Genomic DNA, 21,570 nt, shown 5'->3' with positions numbered 1-21,570 from the left:
CAATGATGATATAATGGGCTTGCATCCTATACCCAGTAGGTCACAGTCTCTGCAAAGAGGAACGGGAGGTGCCCACTGTCTCCAAAACAGTTAGAAGGACCACCATTTCCATGAACCCTATTTGTTAATGTTTGTAATTATAAACAACAAACTCCACTCCAGTCAGTTTAATTTTGAATATATATTTATTGAAATATGAACCATAGTGTTTGAAGCTACAGAAATGAAAATTGCAACATCATTGTGTGGAAAGGGGGCTTTTTTAAAACCAAACTCTTCTTTCATTGCTGATGTTGAGAATTGGATGCTGGAAATTCAACCTTGGACACCCACAAGGAGAATAGTGATGGAGGGAATGGGGATGAAGGTGAAGATGCCTTGAGGATGGGGGTGAAAACAAAAGTCCTGTGTTACACCGCAGGCTCTGTAGTTACTTTGGTCATGAGGAATGTGTTCCTACATTCCTTCCTTCCTTCCTCAAATAGTTATGAACTGTCTCATTGGTGCCAGGTCCTGTGTGAAGAGCTAAGGGTAAAGGGAAGACATGCTCTTATGGTGCTGAGAACCAGCTGGATGAGACAGAATTAGACATGTTGACCAACAGAGAAAAGGAAATGGGCAGACTCTGCACAGGACAGTTGAGGAGAGAAGGACTGAGGAGACTGAAGAGGTTCAGACACAGCCACAGCCCAGTCCTGCAGGGGTCCTCCTCAGACTTCAGAGTTTCTGAATCCACTCTTTGCATGTCCTCTGCAAAAAGAAAGGAACTTGTTGAGTGCCATCAGTGTAGCCCCAGACCTAGACAATGGTCAACTTATTAGAGCCCATATTTTCAAAAAAAAAAAATGGAACCACATTCCCAAATAACAAACAAGAAGAAAGTGAATTTTCCAAGCCTATGTAGGATACACAGAAGCACTGCAGACGTGCCCTGCAGAGTAGCTGAATCAGTGTTTCCAACTGAGAAAGAGGAGCATGTGATCAGGCTGAGATGATCACAAAGAGACCACCAGGGTGGACCTTCTGCCATCCTCTCCCTGGAGAACTCGCTCAGTGTGTGGTTTCACAGGACACTGCAGCCTCTCCTCCTGGCAGCAGCGAGGAGGAAGACACCGTGCAGGGTGAATGGTGTGTGGCCCCCTGAGCTCCGCCCCTTCCCCAGCCCTTCCCTCCCCCTGTGCCTTGGCCCCTGTCTTACCACAGGGACCCTGCCTCTTGAGAGCAGGTCTTCAGGCAGTCCTCTAACTTTTTGAAGTTGTTTCCATTCCCTTCACAGCCATCATACACGAACTGCTCACAGAGGCCAGTCTGGGCGTTGTAGAAGTACCTGGTCATCATGGAATTGCAGCCACCTGTTACTTTAGGCTCCAGGCACAGGGCAGGCTTAGAAGCTGCTGGAAGGAGAGGGGCAATGGCTCAGTTATGAGGATGGTCATCAAGCTCCATACAAGGACAACAACTAGAACCCCCAGTTTGTTTGCCATAGAGGATGTTAAGGTTGTGGAGGAATGCCAGATTGAAAAGACCATTTGAAAACCTGCTTTCTGGGACAGAATCATGAATGTTGCTAGGGGTGACATGATGTAGTAATCATGTACAAACGTATATCTCCTCACGCAGTCTTCTAAGGAGGTTTGGTACAGTGCCTGAATAGCCTCAAAACATCTGTAAGGCATCCAAGGCTGTCCAGGGGTTAAGAATCTGGCTTCCAGTACTGGAGTCCTAGATCCAATCCCTTGTCAGGAAACTAAACTCTCAAATGCTCCAGACACTAAGGCGGCAGGGCATAAAATCTTTATATTCATGACAGGTAACCTGTTCAAAGAATGCATGTAACACATTTCCCCTCTTCAGATGAAGAAACTGCAGATAACTGTCCCACGAACAGAGCATGTGGGTGGTAGAGTCAGGACAAATTGCTATGATGTCACAACCCATCTGATACAATACCTGATTCTACCAGGAATTCGGAAAGTACAGCGCACTTGTAAGAGTATCTGGAGTCAGTGTCCTACATTCATCACTTCCTTGTACCCAAGGTAACAATAGCTCCCAACCATGGGCCAGAGTGAGCCTGGGTTTCTCCTAACACAAATCTGTGATGTCTCTACCATCAACCAATTCCCCAACACCCACTGGGCCTCCCCCATTCAATTGCTGTCTGATATGAAATTCATGCAGTTAGTGCAGACCCCACAGGTTAAGCGCTCAAGACTGTCCTCAGTTTAGTGCCAGCCATGTGGTCCCTACTTACTTTTGCTTGTGACCAAATGGATGAAATGGGGAAGTCCATGACCTCACCTCCATGTCCAGTAACTGAAGGTTACTTATGACCAAACTGAGGAAAACACTTACTTGCTAATCTCAAATGAACAAATAGGAAACATTCACAAACAGTGAAATGGAGGAGACGTGTAGGGCAAAGGGATGTATCTTTGTGTGGAGATTCCATTCCCTTGTGAGCACAGCACCCTCACAATCATATTTACCATCTAGAAAACTCTCTGAACCCAAATATTTATGCACTGTTGAGGTTTCAAGAAACAGGCTTCTTGATTGAAGCATTGGTGTTTGGTCATTGATCTGAATCTCAGTGCCCGTCCCTCTTCCCCGAGATGCAGAAACTATGAACCTTTATTCTCCTCATTGAGTGTTGAGTATTCAATCTTGAGTGTTTGGTATTCCTCCAGTGTGTGGTTATCGAATTGTATTCCAGAAATCATCACCTGACCTATGAAACAGAATACATTTCAAGAGTTTCAGGAGGCCTGCTTCATGAAACAGGAAAAGGATCAAACATGGAAAAGATAATAACAGTTAAAAGACAACAAGGGGAAGGGCCTGGAGACTTTTGTAGTATTCTCTGCTTTCATCCCACATCCTCCTTCACAAGTGCTGTTACTTGGTTCCCCGCCGTTGCCCTCCTCCGTGGCTCAACATCTTTTGATTTCTTTTAATAATACAGGAATAAATATTATTTGATAAAGAAGCATTTTTACTTGGCCAGAGCAAGTAGGTAGGCAGAGAATTTCTTTCAGAGTAACACATATCTGGTCATGACACGTGAATAGAGTCTTTCTGTTCATAACTCATCCTCTATTTGAAGAACTCATGTAACACGTTTCCCCTGTTCAGATGAGGAAACTGCAGATGACTTTCCCCAGGACACAAGCATGTGTGTGGCCTGGTCAGGACAAGATACTGTCATGCCACAACCCATCTGATACACTATTGATTGGCCAGGAACTCAAAAATACAGAAAACCGGTGACAGTGTCCAGGTCCTGGGTCTCACTTTCTCTACTCACCTCTCCCCAAGCCTTACATGGGCCCTCAAATCACAGCGGAGGGTGAGTCTGGGTTTTTTCCTGACATCAACCAGGTGGTTTTTTACACCAACCATCCAATTCCCAACAGTCAAGGGGCAGACCACTGTCAGTTGACTTCTGATACCATATCTGTGGAGTGTGTGCCAATGCCACAAGTTGAGTTATCAAGACTGCTCTGACTTCAGATGCCAGTCATGTGGTCTCGTGTTACCACGCTTCTGCCAAGTGACTGAAAGTTGAACTTTCCATGACCCCAACTTCATGCTCAAAAACTCAGTCGACCCAGCGACCAAACTCAGGAAACCACTTACTCACTGTCCTCACATTAAGGTACAGGATAAAATCAGAAAGAGTGAAATCAGGGAGATCTTCAGGGCATGGGAGGAGTGGACTTAGGCAGAGCGTCCACACTCTCCTGAGCAGAGCGCCCTCACCTCAGGACCATTTGTTCCCCCTTCCTAAGCTCTCTCAGCCAGTATTTATGGATTTGTGCTGAGGTTTCACTCAACAGGCATAAGTATTGAATTGTCAGCCAGTGGTACTGATCTCAGTCTCAGTGAGTGCCCTCCTCTCTCCCCATAGGTGCAGAAAGTTCAAACCTTTAATGGCTTTAGTGATTATTTCAGCCAATCCTGTTAGTAAACCAGCTCCCTTTTCGACAATCTTGGTACCTATGAACGAAAAGATTTCAAAATATTCAGGAATATTTGACCATGAACCAGGATAAATTTCAAATTCAAAAATAAAATCATAGGCAAATGTGGACAAAGGAAAAGGCCTCAAGAATTGGCTAATAATGTACCAGCCTGTGTCCCAGGAGCTCAAGGAAGCAGCTAGAGAAATCTTTTTAAATCTCTCCTGGTGGAAAATGACCAAATGTGGCCATGAAATGCAAATAAGCTGTTTATTTTTATGACTGGTAAATGTTCAAAGAACTCATTTAGCACTTATCTACTGTTCAGATGAGGACTATAGATGACGCCTGAGGACACATGCCATGAGGGTGATAGGGTCCAAACAAGATACTTTCCTCTCAAAACCCACTTGATATGCTATTCTATTAAACCAGGAACTCTGAACATATGGATAAATGCTGAGAGCTTCTGGGTGCAGTGTCCTACTTTCATTACTCCCCTGTCCCCAGGACTCACCTGAGCTCCCAAAGCACAGGGAGAATGAGTCTGGGTTTCCGACACCAAATCTGTGGTGTCTCTAGAAACAACATGCAGTTCCTCCAATCACCCACTGGGTGTCCATCAAGGCCACTTAATTCTGACAGCAAATCCAGGGAGTTAGTATAGATTGTGCAAGTGGAGGGCTCAGAACTGCCCTCAGTTCAGATGCCAGCCCTGTCATCCCGAGTCACTCCTGATTTGACAAAGTGTCTAAAACTGGGAAGTTCCATTACTCCACTCCTTGTTCAATAACTCAGTAAATCTGATGGCCATACTGAGGATGACCTCTCCACATGGATATCACGCTATCATAAAGGATAAACCTAGGCACAGCAAAATGAGTGACAAGTGCAGGGCAAAGCGAAGTGGAGGTGTGGGGAGCCTCCACACCCTAGACCACACAGGACCCTCACATCACATCGTGCGTTACCACCCAAATGCTCTCTGAATGCCCATATTAATGGATTCTTACTGAGATTTCACTAAACAGGCATTTTGATTGAATCATGGGCCAGTGGTGCCTGTTCTCAATCTAGTGCCCTCTCCTCTCCCCAGAGTTGCAGAAAGTTCACACCTGAAGCCACACCGTTGATGATACTTGTAACCACATCTATTACTGAACACTTCACAGGTCCCCTTCTATGGCTTGTCTCCACACCTATGAGAGACAGTAAATTCCAACAGATTCAAGAAGCCTGTTACATGAACCAAGTAACGATCAAATATGCAAACAAAATAGTCAACAGTGGACAAGGGAGGGAACAAATAAGGAAAATAAACAATAGTCAAAAGGAGACATGGGAAAGGGCCTGGAAACGTCCCTAATAATCTCTCAGCTTTGGTATCAGGATTCAACCTACACAGGGCTCTTTGTTACATTCCTTCCAGAACATTCGTCCCAGGTTTTTCTGATTATTTTTCATGAAGGAGGAATACTCATTATTTAACACCTAAATACTCTTTCCGGCCTAAAGTAAGTAGTTAAAGAATTTTTTTATATTAATATATCTAGCCAGAACAAGCACAAAATTTACCATGATAGTTTTATGCGCTGTTGAAGTTTCAAGAAATAGGCTTATTGACTGAATCACTGATCAGAATCAGTGCCCTTCCCTCTTCCCCGAGGTGCACAAACTACAAACCTTTGTTCTCCTCACTGAGTGTTGAGAATTCAATATTGAGTGCTGGCAATTCCTCTCGTGTATGGCTATCAAATTGTATTCTGGAAATCATCACCTGACCTATGAAAGAGAGTAAAATTCAAGAGTTTCAGGAGGCCTGGCCCATGAAACAGGAAAAGGATCAAACATAGATAAGATAATAATAGTCAAAATACAACAATGGAAAGGGTTTGGACATTTTCATTATTTCTTGCTTTCCCTTCAGTTGCCCTTCTCAGTGGTTCGACATCTTTTGATTGCTCCTAATAATATGGGAATAAACATTATTTGATAAAGAAATATTTTTACTTGGCCAAAGCAAGTTGGTAGAGAATTTTTTTCAGATTAACACATTGCGGTGGAAAATGGACAAATCTGGTCATGACACAGGAATAAAGTCTTTCTGTTCATAAATCATCATCTGTTCTAAGAACTTATGTAAATGTTTCCCCTGCTCAGAGGAGGAAACTGCAGACAACTTGTGCCAGGACACAGCATGTACGTGGCCTGGTCAAGACAAGAGAGTGTCACGTCACAACCCATTTGATGCACTATAGATTGGCTAGGAACTCGACAATACAGAGAACTGGAGAGACTTTCCAGGTCCAAGGTCTTACTTTGACTACTCACCTCTCCCCAAGCCTCACCTGAGCCCTCAAATCACAGGAGAGGGTGAGTCTGCATTTGTTTCCGACACCACATACACGATTTTTCCCCCAACCGTCCAATTCCCAACACCCAACAGGCCTCCCACTGTCCATTGATTTCTGATACCATATCTGTGGAGTCAGGGCCAATGCCAAGGTTGAGGTATCAAGAATGCCCTGACTTCAGAGGCCAGCCATGTGTTCTTGAGTTATCATGCTTCTGAACAAGTGACTGAAACTCGAAAATTATGTGACTCCACGTCCATGGTCAAAAACTCAATCAAACAAGTGACTAAACTCAGGAAAGATCTTAATCACTGTTCTCAAATTAATGTACAGAAAAAAACTCAGAAAAAGTGAAATGGAGGAGATCTTCAGGGCACAGGAGGAGTGGAGTTAAGCGGAGCGTCCACTCCCTCCTGAGCAGAGCACCCTCACCTCAGGACCATTTGTTCCCTCTTCCTAAGCTCTCTCAGCCAATATTTATGGATTTGTGCTGAGGTTTCACTCAACAGGCATAAGTACTGAATTGTCAGCCAGAGGTACTGATCTCAGTCTCAGTGAGTGCCCTCTCTCCCCATAGGTGCAGAAAGTTCAAACCTTTAATGGCTCTAGTGATTATTTCAGCCAATCCTGTTAGTATACCAGCTCCCTGTTCGACAATCTTGGTACCCATGAAAGAACAGATTTCAAAATTTTCAGGAATATTGGGCCATGAACCAGGACAAGTTTCAAATATGGAAAATAAAATTATAGGAAAAAGTGGACAAAGGAAAAGGCCTCGAGAATTGGCTAATAATGTACCAGCCTTGTTACCAGGAGCTCAAGGAAGCAGCTAGAGAACTCTTTTCATGAATATATCCTGATGGAAAATGACCAAACTTGCCCATGTAGTACAAATGAGAATCTTTTTATGACTGGTAAATGTTCAAAGAACTCATTTAGCAGTGATCCACTCTTCAGATGAGGACAATAGATGACTTGACTCAGGACATATCTCATGGGGATGATAGGGTCCGAAAAAGACACTTCCTTATCAAAACCCACTTGATATACTATCCTCTTCGGCCAGGAACTCTGAACATATCGATAAGTGCTGAGAGCTTCTGGGTGCAGTGCCCTACTTTCATTACTCCCCTGTCCCCAGGACTCACCTGAGCTCCCAAAGCACAGGGAGACTGAGTCTGGGTTTCCCTGAGACCAAATCTGTGGTGTCTCTAGAAACAACATGCAATTCCTCCAAACACCACTGGGTGTCCAACAAGGCCGTTTAATTCTGACAGCAAGTTCAGGGAGTTAGTATAGACTGTGCAAGTGGAGGGCTCAGAACTGTCCTCAGTTCAGATGCCAGCCCTGTCATCCCAAGTCACTCCTGATTTGACAAAGTGTCTAAAACTGGGAAGTTCCACTACCCCACTCCATCTTCAATAACTCAGTAAATCAGATGACCATTCTAACAAGGACCACTTTCATAAGAATGTCATGTTTTCATGAAGGAAGAATCTAGGCACAGAGAGATGAGAGTGTAGTGCAAGGCAAAGTGGAAGTTGAGGGGTGAGGAGGCTCCATGCCCTGGAGAACACAGGACCCTCACATCACCACCGTGTGTTACCACCCCAAACGCTCTCTGAAAAGCGTATTTATGTATTCCTATTGAGATTTCATTAAATAGGCACTGTGATTGAATCATTGGCCAATGGTGCCTGTTCTCATTCTCAGTGCCCTCTCCTCTCCCCAGTGTTGCAGAAAGTTCACACCTGTAGCCACACTGTTGATGATACTTGTAACCACATCTATTACTGAACGCTTCTGAAGTCCCCTTCTATGGCTTGTCTCTACACCTATGAAAGACAGAAAATTCCAACAGTTTTAGGAAGCCTGGGACATGAACCAAGTAAGGATGAAATATGCACAAAAAATAGTAGTCTACTGTGAACAAGGGAGGGAACAAATATGGATAATAAACAATAGTCAAACAGGGACATGGGAAAGGGCCTGGAAACTTTCCAAATAATGTCTCAGCTTTGGTAGCAGGAGTCATCCTACACAGGGCTCTTTCTTACTTTTGCTTCAGAACATTCATCCCAGGTATTTCTAATTACTTTTCATGAAAGAGGAATACTCATTTTTTGACACCCAAATCTTCTTTCCCAACTAAAGTTAATAGTTAAAGACATTTTTTTAGATGAACACATCTTGGTGAAACATGCACAAAATTCACCATGAAATATTTATGCACCGTTGAGGTTTCAAGAAATAGGCTTATTGATTGAAGCGTGGGTCATTGATCAGAACCTCAGTGCCCTTCCCCCTTCCCCGAGGTGCAGAAACTACAAACCATTATTCTCTTCACTGAGTGTTGAGTATTCAAGCTGGAGTGTTGGCAATTCCTCTAGTGTATGGTTATCAAACTGTATTCTGGAAATCATCACCTGACCTATGAAAGAGAGCAAATTTTAAGAGTTTCAGGAGGCCTGGTCCATGAAACAAAAAAAGAATCAAACATGGATAAGACAATAACACTCAAAAGACAACAAAGGAAAGGGCCTGGAGACTTTCGTTATATTGATTAAGCCTTCCTCCCACAGGCTACCCTACAGGGCTGGGTTTCTTCCTTTCCCTGCAATTGCCCTCCTCTGTGCTTCAACATCTTTTCATTACTGTTAATAATACAGGAATAAACATTATTTGATAAAGAAATAGTTTTACTCAGCCAAAGCAAGTAAGTAGACAATTATTTATAGATTAAAACATTGTGGTGAAAAATGGACAAATCTGTCGTGACACATGAATAAAGTCTTTCTATTCATAACTCATCATCTTTTCTAAGAACTCATGTACCTGTTTCCCCTGTTCAGTTGAGGAAACTGCAGATGACTTGCCCGAGGACCCAAGCCTGTGGGTGGCCAAGTCAGGGCAAGATACTGTCATGTCACAACCCATCTGATGCACGATTGATTGGCTAGGAACTCAACAATACAGAGAACTGGGGAAAGTTTCCAGGTCCAGGGTCTTACTTTGACTACTCACCTCTCTCCAAGCCTCACCTGAGCCCTCAAATCACAGGAGAAGGTGAGTCTGGGTATTTTCCTGGCACTAAATACATGGTTTTTACACCAACCACCCATTTTCCAACATCCAGCGGGCTGCCCACTCTCCACTGACTTCTGATACTGTATCTGTGGAGTCAGGGCCAATGCCACAGGTTGAGGTATCAAGAATGCCATGACTTCAGAGGCCAGTCATGTGTTCTTGAGTTATCATGCTTCTGACCAAGTGACTGAAACTCAAAATTTCCCTGACTCCACTGAGAGAGTCATTTCCTAGGCAGGTTGATAGGGAGTCTAGGGGTCCCCAAAGAGAGAGGGGTCTGGAATTCTCAAGGAGGAAAAAAGGACAAAATTTTTTTCTTTCTCCACATTCCTTAGGATTATATACCAATAATGTATCCTGCCTAAGGACAGTCTTTGGATTCAACCTTGTTATTTTAAAATGTAAATTATGGGAGTAGGTCGGAGGAGGTCTTTACAACCTCCAGACATTCTTTGGATTATATAACCTCATTATTAACACTAGCAAGCGGGTACTCTTTCTGCCCCCTTCTGATGCCTATGTCAGAAGCTTTCTCTATCTCCTTTATACTTTAATAAAACTTTACTACACAAAAGCTCTGAGCGATCAAGCCTCGTCTCTGGCCCCGGATTGAATTCTTCTCCTCCGGGGGCCAAGAATCCCGGTGTATTCGCGTGATTCAACAACAACCTTTCATCTTGGGGGCTCGTCTGGGATCCGTCAGAACAAGGTAAGGATGCTTGGAGCTTTAGTTCTTTGTTCTCTTAGCGAACACGTTTTCTGCTGTGCTTTACTAACTCTACCGTGTGCTTGTGTGAATGAATGGCATGCCCTGCGTGAAACAAGTAAGGAGCCCTGCTCTGCGGTTCCACGGTGATCTCATAGGGCTTATGGCAGAAACCTGTCGGGGCGTTATACCGACCTGCCAATGCCAAGAGGCACCCAATGTCTCCTTCGGGAACTGACCAGAAATGGGCAAAGCGTGTGGACCGAACTCTCCTTTCTCGGTCAAACTTTTCGGTCTCTTTGACCATTTCATAACTCCTTGGGAATTAGAAGTACTAACCTAATCTATCGGATCATAGACTTTCAAGAGACTTGTGATCTATACTGTTACTGTGTACTGTGGCTTAGGTCCCAAACTTGGATTCGTAGTCAAGAAAGTGTCTAGCCTCGCTAGGAATCGAAAGTTCGGAAGCTAGATGGAGCTCTAGCTCCCAGAACATCTCTGAGGTTAAAGGTTACTCAGATTGGGACTGCGATGGGTTTTTTTTCTTTGGTAATGCCAGCTCTTAGTGGATCAGAAGAGGCTGTTATACTGGTGTGGTGATGCTTGGAAAGAACATCTCAGTTTTATGTTCACATCGGTCTTATTGTGGTCAGGAAATACTCAGGGTCGTGCACAGGCACTCAGGTGACGAATGTTTCCCACAATGGTCTTAGCTTGGGAGGCATTCCGGAAGGTTATTCTGATTCACCCCGGGTGACATCAGAGGCAAGCAAGGTTAAGGGTGAAGAGCTGGACGTCAAGTAGGGATGCTATCAAGTCTACCCCTGGTACATCCCCACCCCATCCCGGTGGTAGAACCGGGAGGGACGAGTATGGCGCCTGCGTCGGTAAGGGACAGACTAAGTCCGACCAGGAAGGAAAAGCTTTTGGTGTAACGTCTGTCTACACCCCCATCTAGAGCAGGGAGGGACGCCTCTGGTAGAAAAAATGGCGCTGGTCGCTTTTTTTCTCTCTTACAGATGGGAGCTAACAATTCCAGCCTCACTCCTTTGAACTGTATCCTGAAAAACTGGGATAGATTTGATCCCCAGGGCTTAAAAAAGACACACCTGGTCTTCCTATGTGATACTGCATGGCCACGGTATCCATTGGAGGACGGCGAACGGTGGCCAGTTGGAGGGTCTCTTAAGTATAATACTGTTCTGCAATTAGACCGGTTCTGTAAGGAACAAGGGAAATGGGTAGAAGTAGCATATGTGTTGCCCTTTTTCTCTCTGCGAAATATGCCAGACTTACGTCCTAAGGGTATAGATTTGGGCGTGAAATCTTCAGCTCCCTCCTGTCCTCTTCCTTTGCCCCCGTACCAGGGACTCCAAACTGGGATTCAAACTGCCCACATGGAGGTCCAAACAACTCCTGTCTCAGTACGACCTCAGACTACTCTGGTTTCAGTAGAAACTCAGACCATCGAAGTAAGCGATGAGATGGAGGACAGGAGACAAAGAGAAGAGGAAAAACAGGTTTCTCCAATCTATCCCTGGGATCATATGCGCAGAGCAGCCAGAGAGACTGAGGAACAGCCACACAAGCTGTTGCCTCTTTATGAAACACCCACCGGGAGAAATAATCAGTCCATGAGAGTTAATAAGCCTTTTTCTTATCAAGAAATACAAAGAATCAAGGAGGATCTGGGAGACTATTTAGAGGACCCAGAAAAATATATTAGAGCTTTTAAAGGTGTTACTCTGCTTTATGACCTCACTTGGAAGGATGTGATGTATATCTTGGGACAAACGCTGACTCCTGAGTCAAAGACTCGAGTTTTGGGAAAAGCGGTTGCTTATGGAGATGAGTGGCTTGGTAATGAATCAGTAGAGAAGAGGGAGAATGAGATAGCGGCCCTCCCCACTGGGAATCAGGTGGTCCCAACTATAGAACCAGACTGGGACTACAACACAGCTAAAGGAAGATGGGATCAGAGTCATTTTGTTAGATGTATTCTTGAAGGACTTAGGCAGGCGCGTTCTAAGCCTTTAAACTATGGCAAATTGGCAGATATAGAACAGGAAGAGAAAGAAGCTCCTGGTAAATTCCTAGATAGACTGAGAGAAGGCCTTCGCAGATTCACTGAGATTGATCCCGAAAGTGAAGAGGGAAAAGTGATCTTAAAAGATAGATTTCTCACTCAGTCGGCTCCAGATATCCGCCGTAAGCTATTAAAACAGGCATATGGACCAAATCAGTCTTTAGATACTCTGTTACAACTGGCTCAGACAGTCTATTATGGTAGGGAATATGAGGAAAAGAAAGAAAGGCAAAAAAAGACAAAGGAAAAGGCGGAAGCCTTCGCCATGGCTATGAAAAATGTTCTTAAACAGCCTGAGAAAAATGCCCAGAGGGGCCCAGGTGAAAAGGGATGGGCTTGCTACTACTGTGGAAAGGAGGGGCACCTCAAGTGGGATTGCCCTCAGGCATCTAAGCCGCCCCCGGCTCCATGTCCGGTCTGCAAAGGACCACACTGGAAGAGAGACTGCCCCCAGAGGCGTAGGTCTCCCGGGTCGGACTCTCAAGACAATCAGGACTGAAGGTGCCCGGGGGTCCCCACACAAGCTCCCGTCCTAATTACACCTGAAGAACCCCGGGTATTAATAGTTGTGGGGGGCCAATCCGTCGATTTCCTTTTAGATACTGGGGCAACTTATTCTGTGCTTACTGAAGCCCCTGGCCCACTTTCTTCCCGATCCGCTTCCGTAATGGGACTGTCTGGACGAGCCAAAAGATATTATTTCAGTTATTCTTTATCTTGCAACTGGGATTCTGTGCTGTTTTCACACGAGTTTCTGATTGTGCCAGAATCTCCCTCACCCCTTTTGGGAAGGGATATACTGAGCAAGGTCCATGCCTCTGTTTTCATGAATATGGAGCCCTCCCTTTCTCTCCCTTTAGTTGAACAAAATGTAAATCCTAGAGTATAGGCTGATGGAAAATCTGTGGGTCGAGCACAAAATGCTATTCCTATAGTTGTTAAGCTCAAAGACCCACACGTATTTCCACATAAGAAGCAGTATCCACTGAAACCTGAAGTTAAAGAAGGGTTAAAACCCATCATCAAAAATTTAAAAGAACAGGGACTATTAATTCCCTGTAACAGTCCTTGCAACACTCCTATTTTGGGTATAAAGAAATCAAATGGTAAATGGAGACTAGTTCAAGACTTACGAATAATAAATGAGGCTGTAGTTCCTTTACACCCCGTGGTGCCTAATCCTTATACTCTATTGTCTGAAATTCCTGAACGGGCCAAATATTTCTCAGTAATTGATTTAAAGGATGCTTTCTATTCAGTGCCTTTGGCGGAAGAAAGTCAATTCCTATTTGCCTTTGAAGACCCTACGCAGCCAGCTTCTCAGTTAACCTGGACAGTTTTGCCCCAGGGATTTCGTGACAGTCCTCACTTATTCGGACAAACTTTGTCATGAGATCTACAAAATTTTAATAGCTCTGAAGCAGTGGTGTTACAATATGTAGATGATATTTTGCTCTGTGCTGAGACAGAGGAAGCTTGTTCGCGAGCCTCAGAAGATTTCTTAAACTTTCTGGCAGGCTGTGGTTACAAGGCATCAAGAGAAAAGGCTCAGCTTTGTCAACAATCGGTTAGATATCTGGGCCTAATCATATCAGAAGGGACTAGGGCCATAGGCCCTGAGAGAATTAAACCTATACTAAATCACCCCCTACCTATGACTTTAAGACAATTGAGAGGATTTTTGGGAATCACAGGTTACTGTCGCATTTGGATTCCGGGTTATGGGGAACTTGCCCGGCCTTTATATAAACTTATAGCTGAAACTCAGCAGGCCCAAACCGACAAACTGGTTTGGTCTCCAGAAACTCAAAAGGCTTTTAAGGTTCTTCAGACTGCTCTCCTGCAAGCTCCAGCTCTGAGCTTGCCCACAGGGTCAGAATTTAATTTGTTTGTCACTGAAAGAAAAGGTGTGGCATTGGGAGTTTTGACACAACCCCGAGGGCCTCACCAACAACCTATTGCTTATCTAAGCAGAGAATTAGATGTAGTTGCATGTGGGTGGCCCCACTGCCTAAGAGTAATTGGGGCAACGGCTTTATTAGCACCTGAAGCTTTAAAAATAATTAATGGACGAAACCTTACTGTACTGACTTCTCATGATGTGAGTGGAATCTTAAATTCTAAGGTTAATATTTGGATGACAGACAGTAGGCTTCTTAAGTATCAGTCATTGTTGTTAGAAGGACCAGTAACTAAGCTTAAAGTTTGTGGAAATTTAAATCCTGCCACTTTCCTTCCTGAGAAGGAAAATGAAACACCTGATCACGATTGTTCTCAATTCCTAACTTTAAACTATGCAGCTCGGGAGGATCTAAAGGATACCCCATTAGACAATCCTGACATGGAAATATTTACAGATGGCAGTTCTTTTGTTCAGGATGGAAAGCGTAAAGCAGGTTACGCCGTGGTGACTGCTGAACAGGTTTTAGAAGCAAAATCTCTCCCCCAGGAAACTAGTGCTCAGTTAGCGGAGCTTGTGGCCCTGACCCGAGCTCTAGAGTTAAGCAAAGGGCAGCGGGTAAATATCTATACAGATTCTAAGTATGCTTATTTGACTTTACATGCTCATGCTGCAATATGGAAAGAGAGACACTTTAAAGCAGCAACAGGAGAACCTATTAAGCATTTCAGAGAGATCGAGAGACTTTTAACTGCTATATATTGTCCTAAAGAAGTAGCTGTTATGCACTGCAAAGGGCACAGCAGGGATGGGAGTAAAATAGCCGAAGGTAATCATCTGGCTGACTGTCAAGCCAGAAAAGCGGCACTTTACGAAACCCCTTCACTACAGACGCCTTTGATCTGGACAGGTCCTGTGGAACAGGAAAGACCACAATATACTGAGGAAGAATTAGAAAGATATGAGAAACGAGGAGCCAAGATTACTGATAAAAGATGGTTACAGTCCGAGGATGGACGATTAATAATTCCTGAAAATGCTCAGTGGAAAATTCTTAAGGGTTTACATCAGAGTTTTCATTTGGGTGCTGAGAGTACTTACCAAATGGTTTCTCGTTTGTTTGAAGGTAAAAATGTAATGAAAACTTTAAAGAATATTATCAAAAGGTGTGAGATTTGTCAAAAAAATAACCCAAAGACTGAAAAGCTAGCAAAATCTGGATTACAACGAAGTGGGAAGTATCCTGGAGAGGATTGGGAAATTGATTTTACTCATATGCCAAAAGCTAATGGATATTCTTGCTTACAAGTTTGGGTAGATACCTTTACTGGATGGATTGAGGCTTTTCCCTGTCGTAGTGAACAGGCTAAGGAGGTTATAAAGATTTTAATTCATGAAATTATCCCCAGGTTTGGGCTGCCACGGAGCCTTCAGAGTGACAATGGCTCCGCCTTTAAAGCTGCTGTAACTCAGGGGGTGTCTAAAGCTCTAGGAATAGAATATCACTTACACTGTTCCTGGAGACCCCAATCCTCCGGGAAAGTTGAAAAAGCTAATGACATTATCAAAAGGCATCTGCGCAAATTAACTCAAGAGACGCAGGACAAATGGATTAAAGTCCTACCCATAGCTTTAATGAGGGCTCGAACTACTCCAAAAAAAGAGGGACTGTCCCCCTTTGAATGTATTTATGGAAGGCCTTTCTTATGCACAGACATTGTTATAGACCCTGAAGCCTTGGAATTAACTAATTATGTAACTCAGCTCTCAGCTTTTCAACAGACATTAACAGAACTCCGGGAGAAGACTCCTGACCCAGCCTCCGAGTCAAGCAGGCCTCTATTTGAGCCAGGAACCGAGGTCCTCATAAAAACAGTGGGATCTGGGGGGCCATCCCTCGAGCCTCTCTGGGAAGGTCCTTACCAGGTTATTCTTTCCTCTCCCACAGCTGTCAAAGTGCCAGGAATTGATTCGTGGGTACATCATACTCGAGTTAAGAGGTGGCACCCTGACCAAAATTAAGTGACTTCATTTTATGTCTTTACTTTCTATGCTCTGACTTTGTACCTTTTAGATGGGCCTGATAACCTATGTGAGCTTACTTCTGCTGACTCCAAATATCCTGCGTCTGCCGTTGGATCCTCAAGACAATGTCTTCCTGTCCTGGGCTCACTCCTATGCTGCATTCTACAATCGGTCTAACTGCTGGGTCTGCGGAGCGCTCCCCTCTTCATCAGTGGAAGGCTTCCCGTGGTGGACATCCCCACTTCAAGGAAAAGACTTTCTCCAAGTCTGTGAATACCTTCGACAACAATCACATGCGATGCCTCTTCGTCATCTGATGACATCTACCAACCCTAAAATGGACTGGTGCAACACTTTGTACTCTAACTATGGACATAATGTGACTTTTAATTTTGATTATACATTGTCTCGGTTCAATAACTATTTTGCTACATATAAGGTAAATAGGTCTAGATCTAATGGCTTTTTACCTGACGTTTATCAAATATGGGATGAGGTTACATGGCTAACTCCTGAAAAAGGACATTTAATATCTACTGCCTCTATATGCTGGGAACAAACAGAGCCGTCCCCAAAAGTTAGCCAACAACTTAATTACAATGATTGGAAACAAATGGGATATTTGTCTCAGGAAACATGCAATGTAATCATTCCCGTGTTTTCCAATCCCAGTTCAGGTTCTCCCTTTGTCTGGCCAGGCACAAATTGGGACTGGATATCTCAGTCGCGCTGGCTTGCTCCAAACGGGACTTATTGGATATGTGGCTCTTACCTATGGGCATGCCTTCCCCCTGGTTGGATAGGGAGATGCACCCTGGGTCTAGCCTTTACTCATGGCTTTATATTTTCAGAGCTTCCAGAAAAGCCTGCTAATTTACCCCACCTTAGAACTCGGTGGGCAAGGTCTGTATTTTATTGGTATGATTATTTGGCTGCAGCGTTTGTTCCCTCTTTGGGAACTACAGATGTTATGTTACGAGTGGATGCTTTGACTAATTTTACTCAACAGGCATTACAAGATTCTCAAAAGGCTATTTCAGCTCTTAATGCTGAACAAGCACAAATTAGAAAGGTGGTTTTACAAAACAGATTGGCTCTAGATATTCTGACAGCTGCACAAGGAGGAACTTGTGCCATTATTCATACCCAATGCTGTACATATATACCTGATATGAGCACGAGTGTTACTCATTTTACTAACCACATGAACAAGATGATTAGGGCCATGGACACTCCTGAAGCCTCAATTGCTTCACTTTGGAAAACGTTAACTAATTCCCCATGGTGGACAACTATCTTAATTACAATAATTCTGGTTGTTTTGTTCTTGCTGTTTGCTCCCTGCATCTGTAATTGTATAACTGGATTTGTTTCTAGCCGCATGAAAGCTTTTAAGTTACAAATGGTTGCTCAAACTCCTGCTACTGCTGTAGCTTCCTCCAGCTACTATTTGGGGCCCCTGGATCAGATATCCTCAATATGAGGATTAGGAGAATATGTTGCCTCACCAATTTAGGGACAGTGCCCCTTATCAGCTTGGAAGCAGTTATGGAACGAGAACGACGCCCCTTTTCCCTAGGCAACATAATTCTCCTAAAAGAAAAGGGGGGAATGAGAGAGTCATTTCCTAGGCAGGTTGATAGGGAGTCTAGGGGTCCCCAAAGAGAGAGGGGTCTGGAATTCTCAAGGAGGAAAAAAGGACAAACTTTTTTTCTTTCTCCACATTCCTTAGGATTATATACCAATAATGTATCCTGCCTAAGGACAGTCTTTGGATTCAACCTTCTGTTATTTTAAAATGTAAATTATGGGAGTAGGTCGGAGGAGGTCTTTACAACCTCCAGACATTCTTTGGATTATATAACCTCATTATTAACACTAGCAAGCGGGTACTCTTTCTGCCCCCTTCTGATGCCTATGTCAGAAGCTTTCTCTATCTCCTTTATACTTTAATAAAACTTTACTACACAAAAGCTCTGAGCGATCAAGCCTCGTCTCTGGCCCCGGATTGAATTCTTCTCCTCCAGGGGCCAAGAATCCCGGTGTATTCGCGTGATTCAACAACAACCTTTCACCACCTCCATGCTCAAACACTCAATGGAACAAGCGACCAAACTCAGGAAAACTCTAAATCACTATTTTCAAATTAGTGTCTAGGAGAAAACTCAGAAAGAGTGAAATGGACGAGATCTTTAGGGCAAGGGAGGAGTGGAGTTAGGCGGAGCATCCACGCCCTCCTGAGCAGAGCACCCTCACCTCAGGACCATTTGTTCCCCCTTCCTAAGCTCTCTCAGCCAATATTTACGGATTTGTGCTGAGGTTTCACTCAACAGGCATGAGTATTGAATCGTCAGCCAGAGGTACTGATCTCAGTCTCAGTGAGTGCCCTCCTCTCTCCCCATAGGTGCAGAAAGTTCAAACCTTTAATTGCTTTAGTGATTATTTCAGCCAATCCTGTTAGTATACCGGCTCCCTTTTCGACAATCTTGGTACCTATGAAAGAACAGATTTCAAAATTCTCAGGAATACTGGGCCATGAACCAGGACAAGTTTCAAATATGGAAAATAAAATCATAGGCAAATGTGGACAAAGGAAAAGGCCAGGAGAATTTGCTAATATTGTACCAGCCTTGGTCCCACGATACCAAGGAAGCAGGTAGAGAAATCTTTTCATGTGTCTATTCTGGTGGGAAATGACCAAACTTGGCCATGAAAGAGAATAAGCTGTTAGTTTTATGACTGGTAAACGTTCAAAGAACTCCTTTAGCACTTCTTTCCTGTTCAGACGAGGACTATAGATGACTTGCCTGAGGACACATAGCAAGAGGCTGATAGGGTCCAAAGAGGATATTCCCTGTCAAAACCCACTGGATACACTGTCCTATTCGGCCAGGAACTCTGAACAGATGGATAAATGCTGAGAGCTTCTGGGTGCAGTGTCCTACTTTCATTACTCCCCTGTCCCCAGGACCACCTGAGCTCCCAAAGCACAGGGAGACTGAGTCTGGGCTTCCCTGAGACCACATCTGTGATGCGTCAAGAAACAACATGCAATTCCTCCAATCACCTGCTGGGTGTCCTACAGGGCCATTTAATTCTGACAGCAAACCCAGGGAGTTAGTATAGATTGTACAAGTGGAGGGCTCAGAACTGTCCTCAGTTCAGATGCCAGCCATGTTATTCCAAGTCACTCCTGATTTGACAAAGTGTCTAAAACTGGGAAGTTCCACTACCCCACTCCATCTTCAATAACTCAGTAAATCAGATGACCATTCTAACGAGGACCACTTTCATAAGAATGTCATGTTTTCATGAAGGATGAATCTAGGCACAGAGAGATGAGTGAGAAGTGCATGTCAAGGTGGAAGTGGACTGTGAGGAGCCTACTTGCCCTAGAAGGCACGGAACCCTTACAGCACCACCATGAGCTACAACCCAAACGCTCTCTGAATCGCATATTTAGGGATTTGTATTGAGGTTTCATTAAATAGGCATTGTGACTGAATCATTGGCCAGTGGTGCCTGTTCTCAATCTCAGTGTTCTCTCCTCTCCCCAGAGTTGCAGAAAGTTCACACCTGTAGCCACACCGTTGATGATACTTGTAACCACATCTATTACTGAACGCTTCTCAACTCCCCTTGTATGGCTTGTCTTCAGACCTATGAAAGACAGGAAATTCCAACAGTTTCAGGAAACCTGGGACATGAACCAACTAAGGATGAAATATGCACAAAAAATAGTAGTTTACTGTGAACAAGGATATGAAAAAGAGCACCAGCACCCTGTGTGTTCTCATTAATTCTAATACTAATACTTCTGTGGTCTCCATGCCAAACTTTACTAATCTGTGGTGAAACAGATGCTGTCTGTTTCCAAATTTGCCTCCATTCTAAATCTTCCCAGAAGCAGAGCAGGAAAGCATCATCAAAGTTCCTCTGCTTGGGAAATCAGGATGTGCTATGTTAGGCAATGAATACAGCAGCTAAGTGCCATCTCTACACCTCCATTTCCTCCCTTGAAGGATTCTTAGCATGATTAATCAAAAAATGTAGGCAAAATGCTAACTCAGAGCCTGGGATGCTAAACAGTAGCTTGCATTTCTTTAACTGAAATATGAAGCCTCCTCCCCACATGTGACCTTAGGGATGTGGATTTCTTGGAAAAGTGGATAACTGAGTCTAATACCCATTCTCCTTCTGAGGCCCAGGAAGAAAACCTGCCCCCCAGTTTGACTGAACTTAGAAGGAAGGAAGAAAAGCTGTCATGTTGACGTATGAATCTCCCAGAATTCTGTGTAGCTTCTGTTGTGATTAAGGAGTCGATGATGATATAGTGGGTTTGCTTCCTATGCCCATTAGGGCACAGTCTCTGGAAAGGGGAACAGGAGATGCCCGCTGTCTGCAGAACAGTTAGAAGGACAATGATTTCCATGGACCCTATTGGTTAAGGTTTGTAATTACAAACAACAGAATCTACTTCAGTCAGTTTAATTTTGAATATACATTTACTGAAATATAAACTATAGTGTTTGAAGCTACAGAAATGAAAATTGCAACATCACTGTGTGGAAAAGGGGGCTTTTTAAACCAAACTCTTCTCTCATTACAATGTTGAGAACTAGATGCTGGAAATTCCACCTTGGCCACCCACAAGGAAAGCAGTGATGGTGGGCAGGGGGATGAAGGTGAGGATGCCTTGAGGATGGGGGTGAAAACAAAAATCCTGTGTTACACCGCAGGCTCTGCAGTTACTCTGGTCATGAGAAAGTGCTCCTACATTCCTTCCTTGCACAAATAATTTTGAACTGTCCCATTAGTGTCAGGAACTGGGTGAAGAGCTAGGGGTAAAGGAAAGACATGCTCTCGTGGTGCTGAGAACCAGCTGGATGAGACAGAATTAGACATGTTGACCAATGGAGGAAAGGAAAAGACAGGCTCCGCTAAGGATGATCGGGGAGAGAAGGACTGTGAGGAGACTGAAGAGGTTCAGACGCAGCCACAGCCCAGTCCTGCAGGGGTCCTCCTCGGACTTGAGAGTTTCCGAATCCACTCTTCGCATGTCCTCCGCAAAAAGAAAGGAAGTTGTTGAGTGCCATCTGTGTAGCCCCAGACCAGGACAATGGTCAACTTAATAGATCCCATATTTTCAAAAAAACATGGAACAAGAAGGAAGTGAATTTTCAAAGCCTGCACAGGGCACTCAGAAGCAGTGCAGTCCCACCCAGGAGGGTGGCTGAATCAGTGTTCCCAACTGAGAAACAGGAGCATGTGAGCAGGCTGAGATGCCAAAAGAGACCTCAGGGATTGACCTGCCATCCTCTCCCTGGAGAACTCGCTCAGTGTGTGGTTTCACAGGACACTGCAGCCTCTCCTCCTGGCAGCAGCGAGGAGGAAGACACTGTGCAGGGTGAATGGTGTGTGGCCCCCTGAGCTCCGCCCCTTCCCCA

The 21,570-nt window shown here is 44.2% G+C and overlaps 1 protein-coding gene and 1 long non-coding RNA gene across 2 annotated transcripts; one reads left to right on the top strand and one right to left on the bottom strand.

The window, feature by feature from the left end:
* Positions 1-1,194: 1,194 nt before the first annotated feature.
* LOC139186423 (trophoblast Kunitz domain protein 1-like) lies at positions 1,195-21,182 on the bottom strand. Its single transcript, XM_070800675.1, has 11 exons — positions 21,056-21,182; positions 19,700-19,783; positions 18,545-18,616; positions 8,649-8,747; positions 8,070-8,151; positions 6,911-6,984; positions 5,646-5,744; positions 5,078-5,161; positions 3,928-3,999; positions 2,633-2,731; positions 1,195-1,394 (listed from the first exon to the last, which is right to left on the bottom strand). Exons 1-11 carry the CDS (start codon positions 21,180-21,182, stop codon positions 1,195-1,197), a joined length of 1,092 nt encoding a protein of 363 aa, XP_070656776.1.
* Positions 13,197-16,524, top strand: LOC139186600 (uncharacterized). Its single transcript, XR_011570240.1, has 2 exons — positions 13,197-14,716; positions 16,173-16,524. It is a non-coding gene; the product is annotated as an uncharacterized lncRNA (long non-coding RNA).
* Positions 21,183-21,570: the final 388 nt, after the last annotated feature.

This window comes from Bos indicus, chromosome 13 (genome assembly GCF_029378745.1).
Source record: "Bos indicus isolate NIAB-ARS_2022 breed Sahiwal x Tharparkar chromosome 13, NIAB-ARS_B.indTharparkar_mat_pri_1.0, whole genome shotgun sequence".
Classification (NCBI taxonomy): Eukaryota; Metazoa; Chordata; class Mammalia; order Artiodactyla; family Bovidae; genus Bos; species Bos indicus.
Note: the sequence above shows the minus strand (reverse complement) of the source record. Positions and strands in the feature narration are given on the sequence as shown.

What these genes read in the sequence shown, in the direction of transcription:
- LOC139186423 (XM_070800675.1), bottom strand. Translation starts at nt 21,182, where the DNA reads ATGCGAAGAGTGGATTCGGAAACTCTCAAGTCCGAGGAGGACCCCTGC. An exon ending in CATCAACGGTGTGGCTACAG is followed by an intron (nt 18,617 to 19,699) that starts GTGTGAACTTTC and finishes GTTCTTTCATAG; the next exon opens with GTACCAAGATTGTCGAAAAG. An exon ending in ATCATCAACAGTGTGGCTAC is followed by an intron (nt 6,985 to 8,069) that starts AGGTGTGAACTT and finishes CTGTTCTTTCAT; the next exon opens with GGGTACCAAGATTGTCGAAC.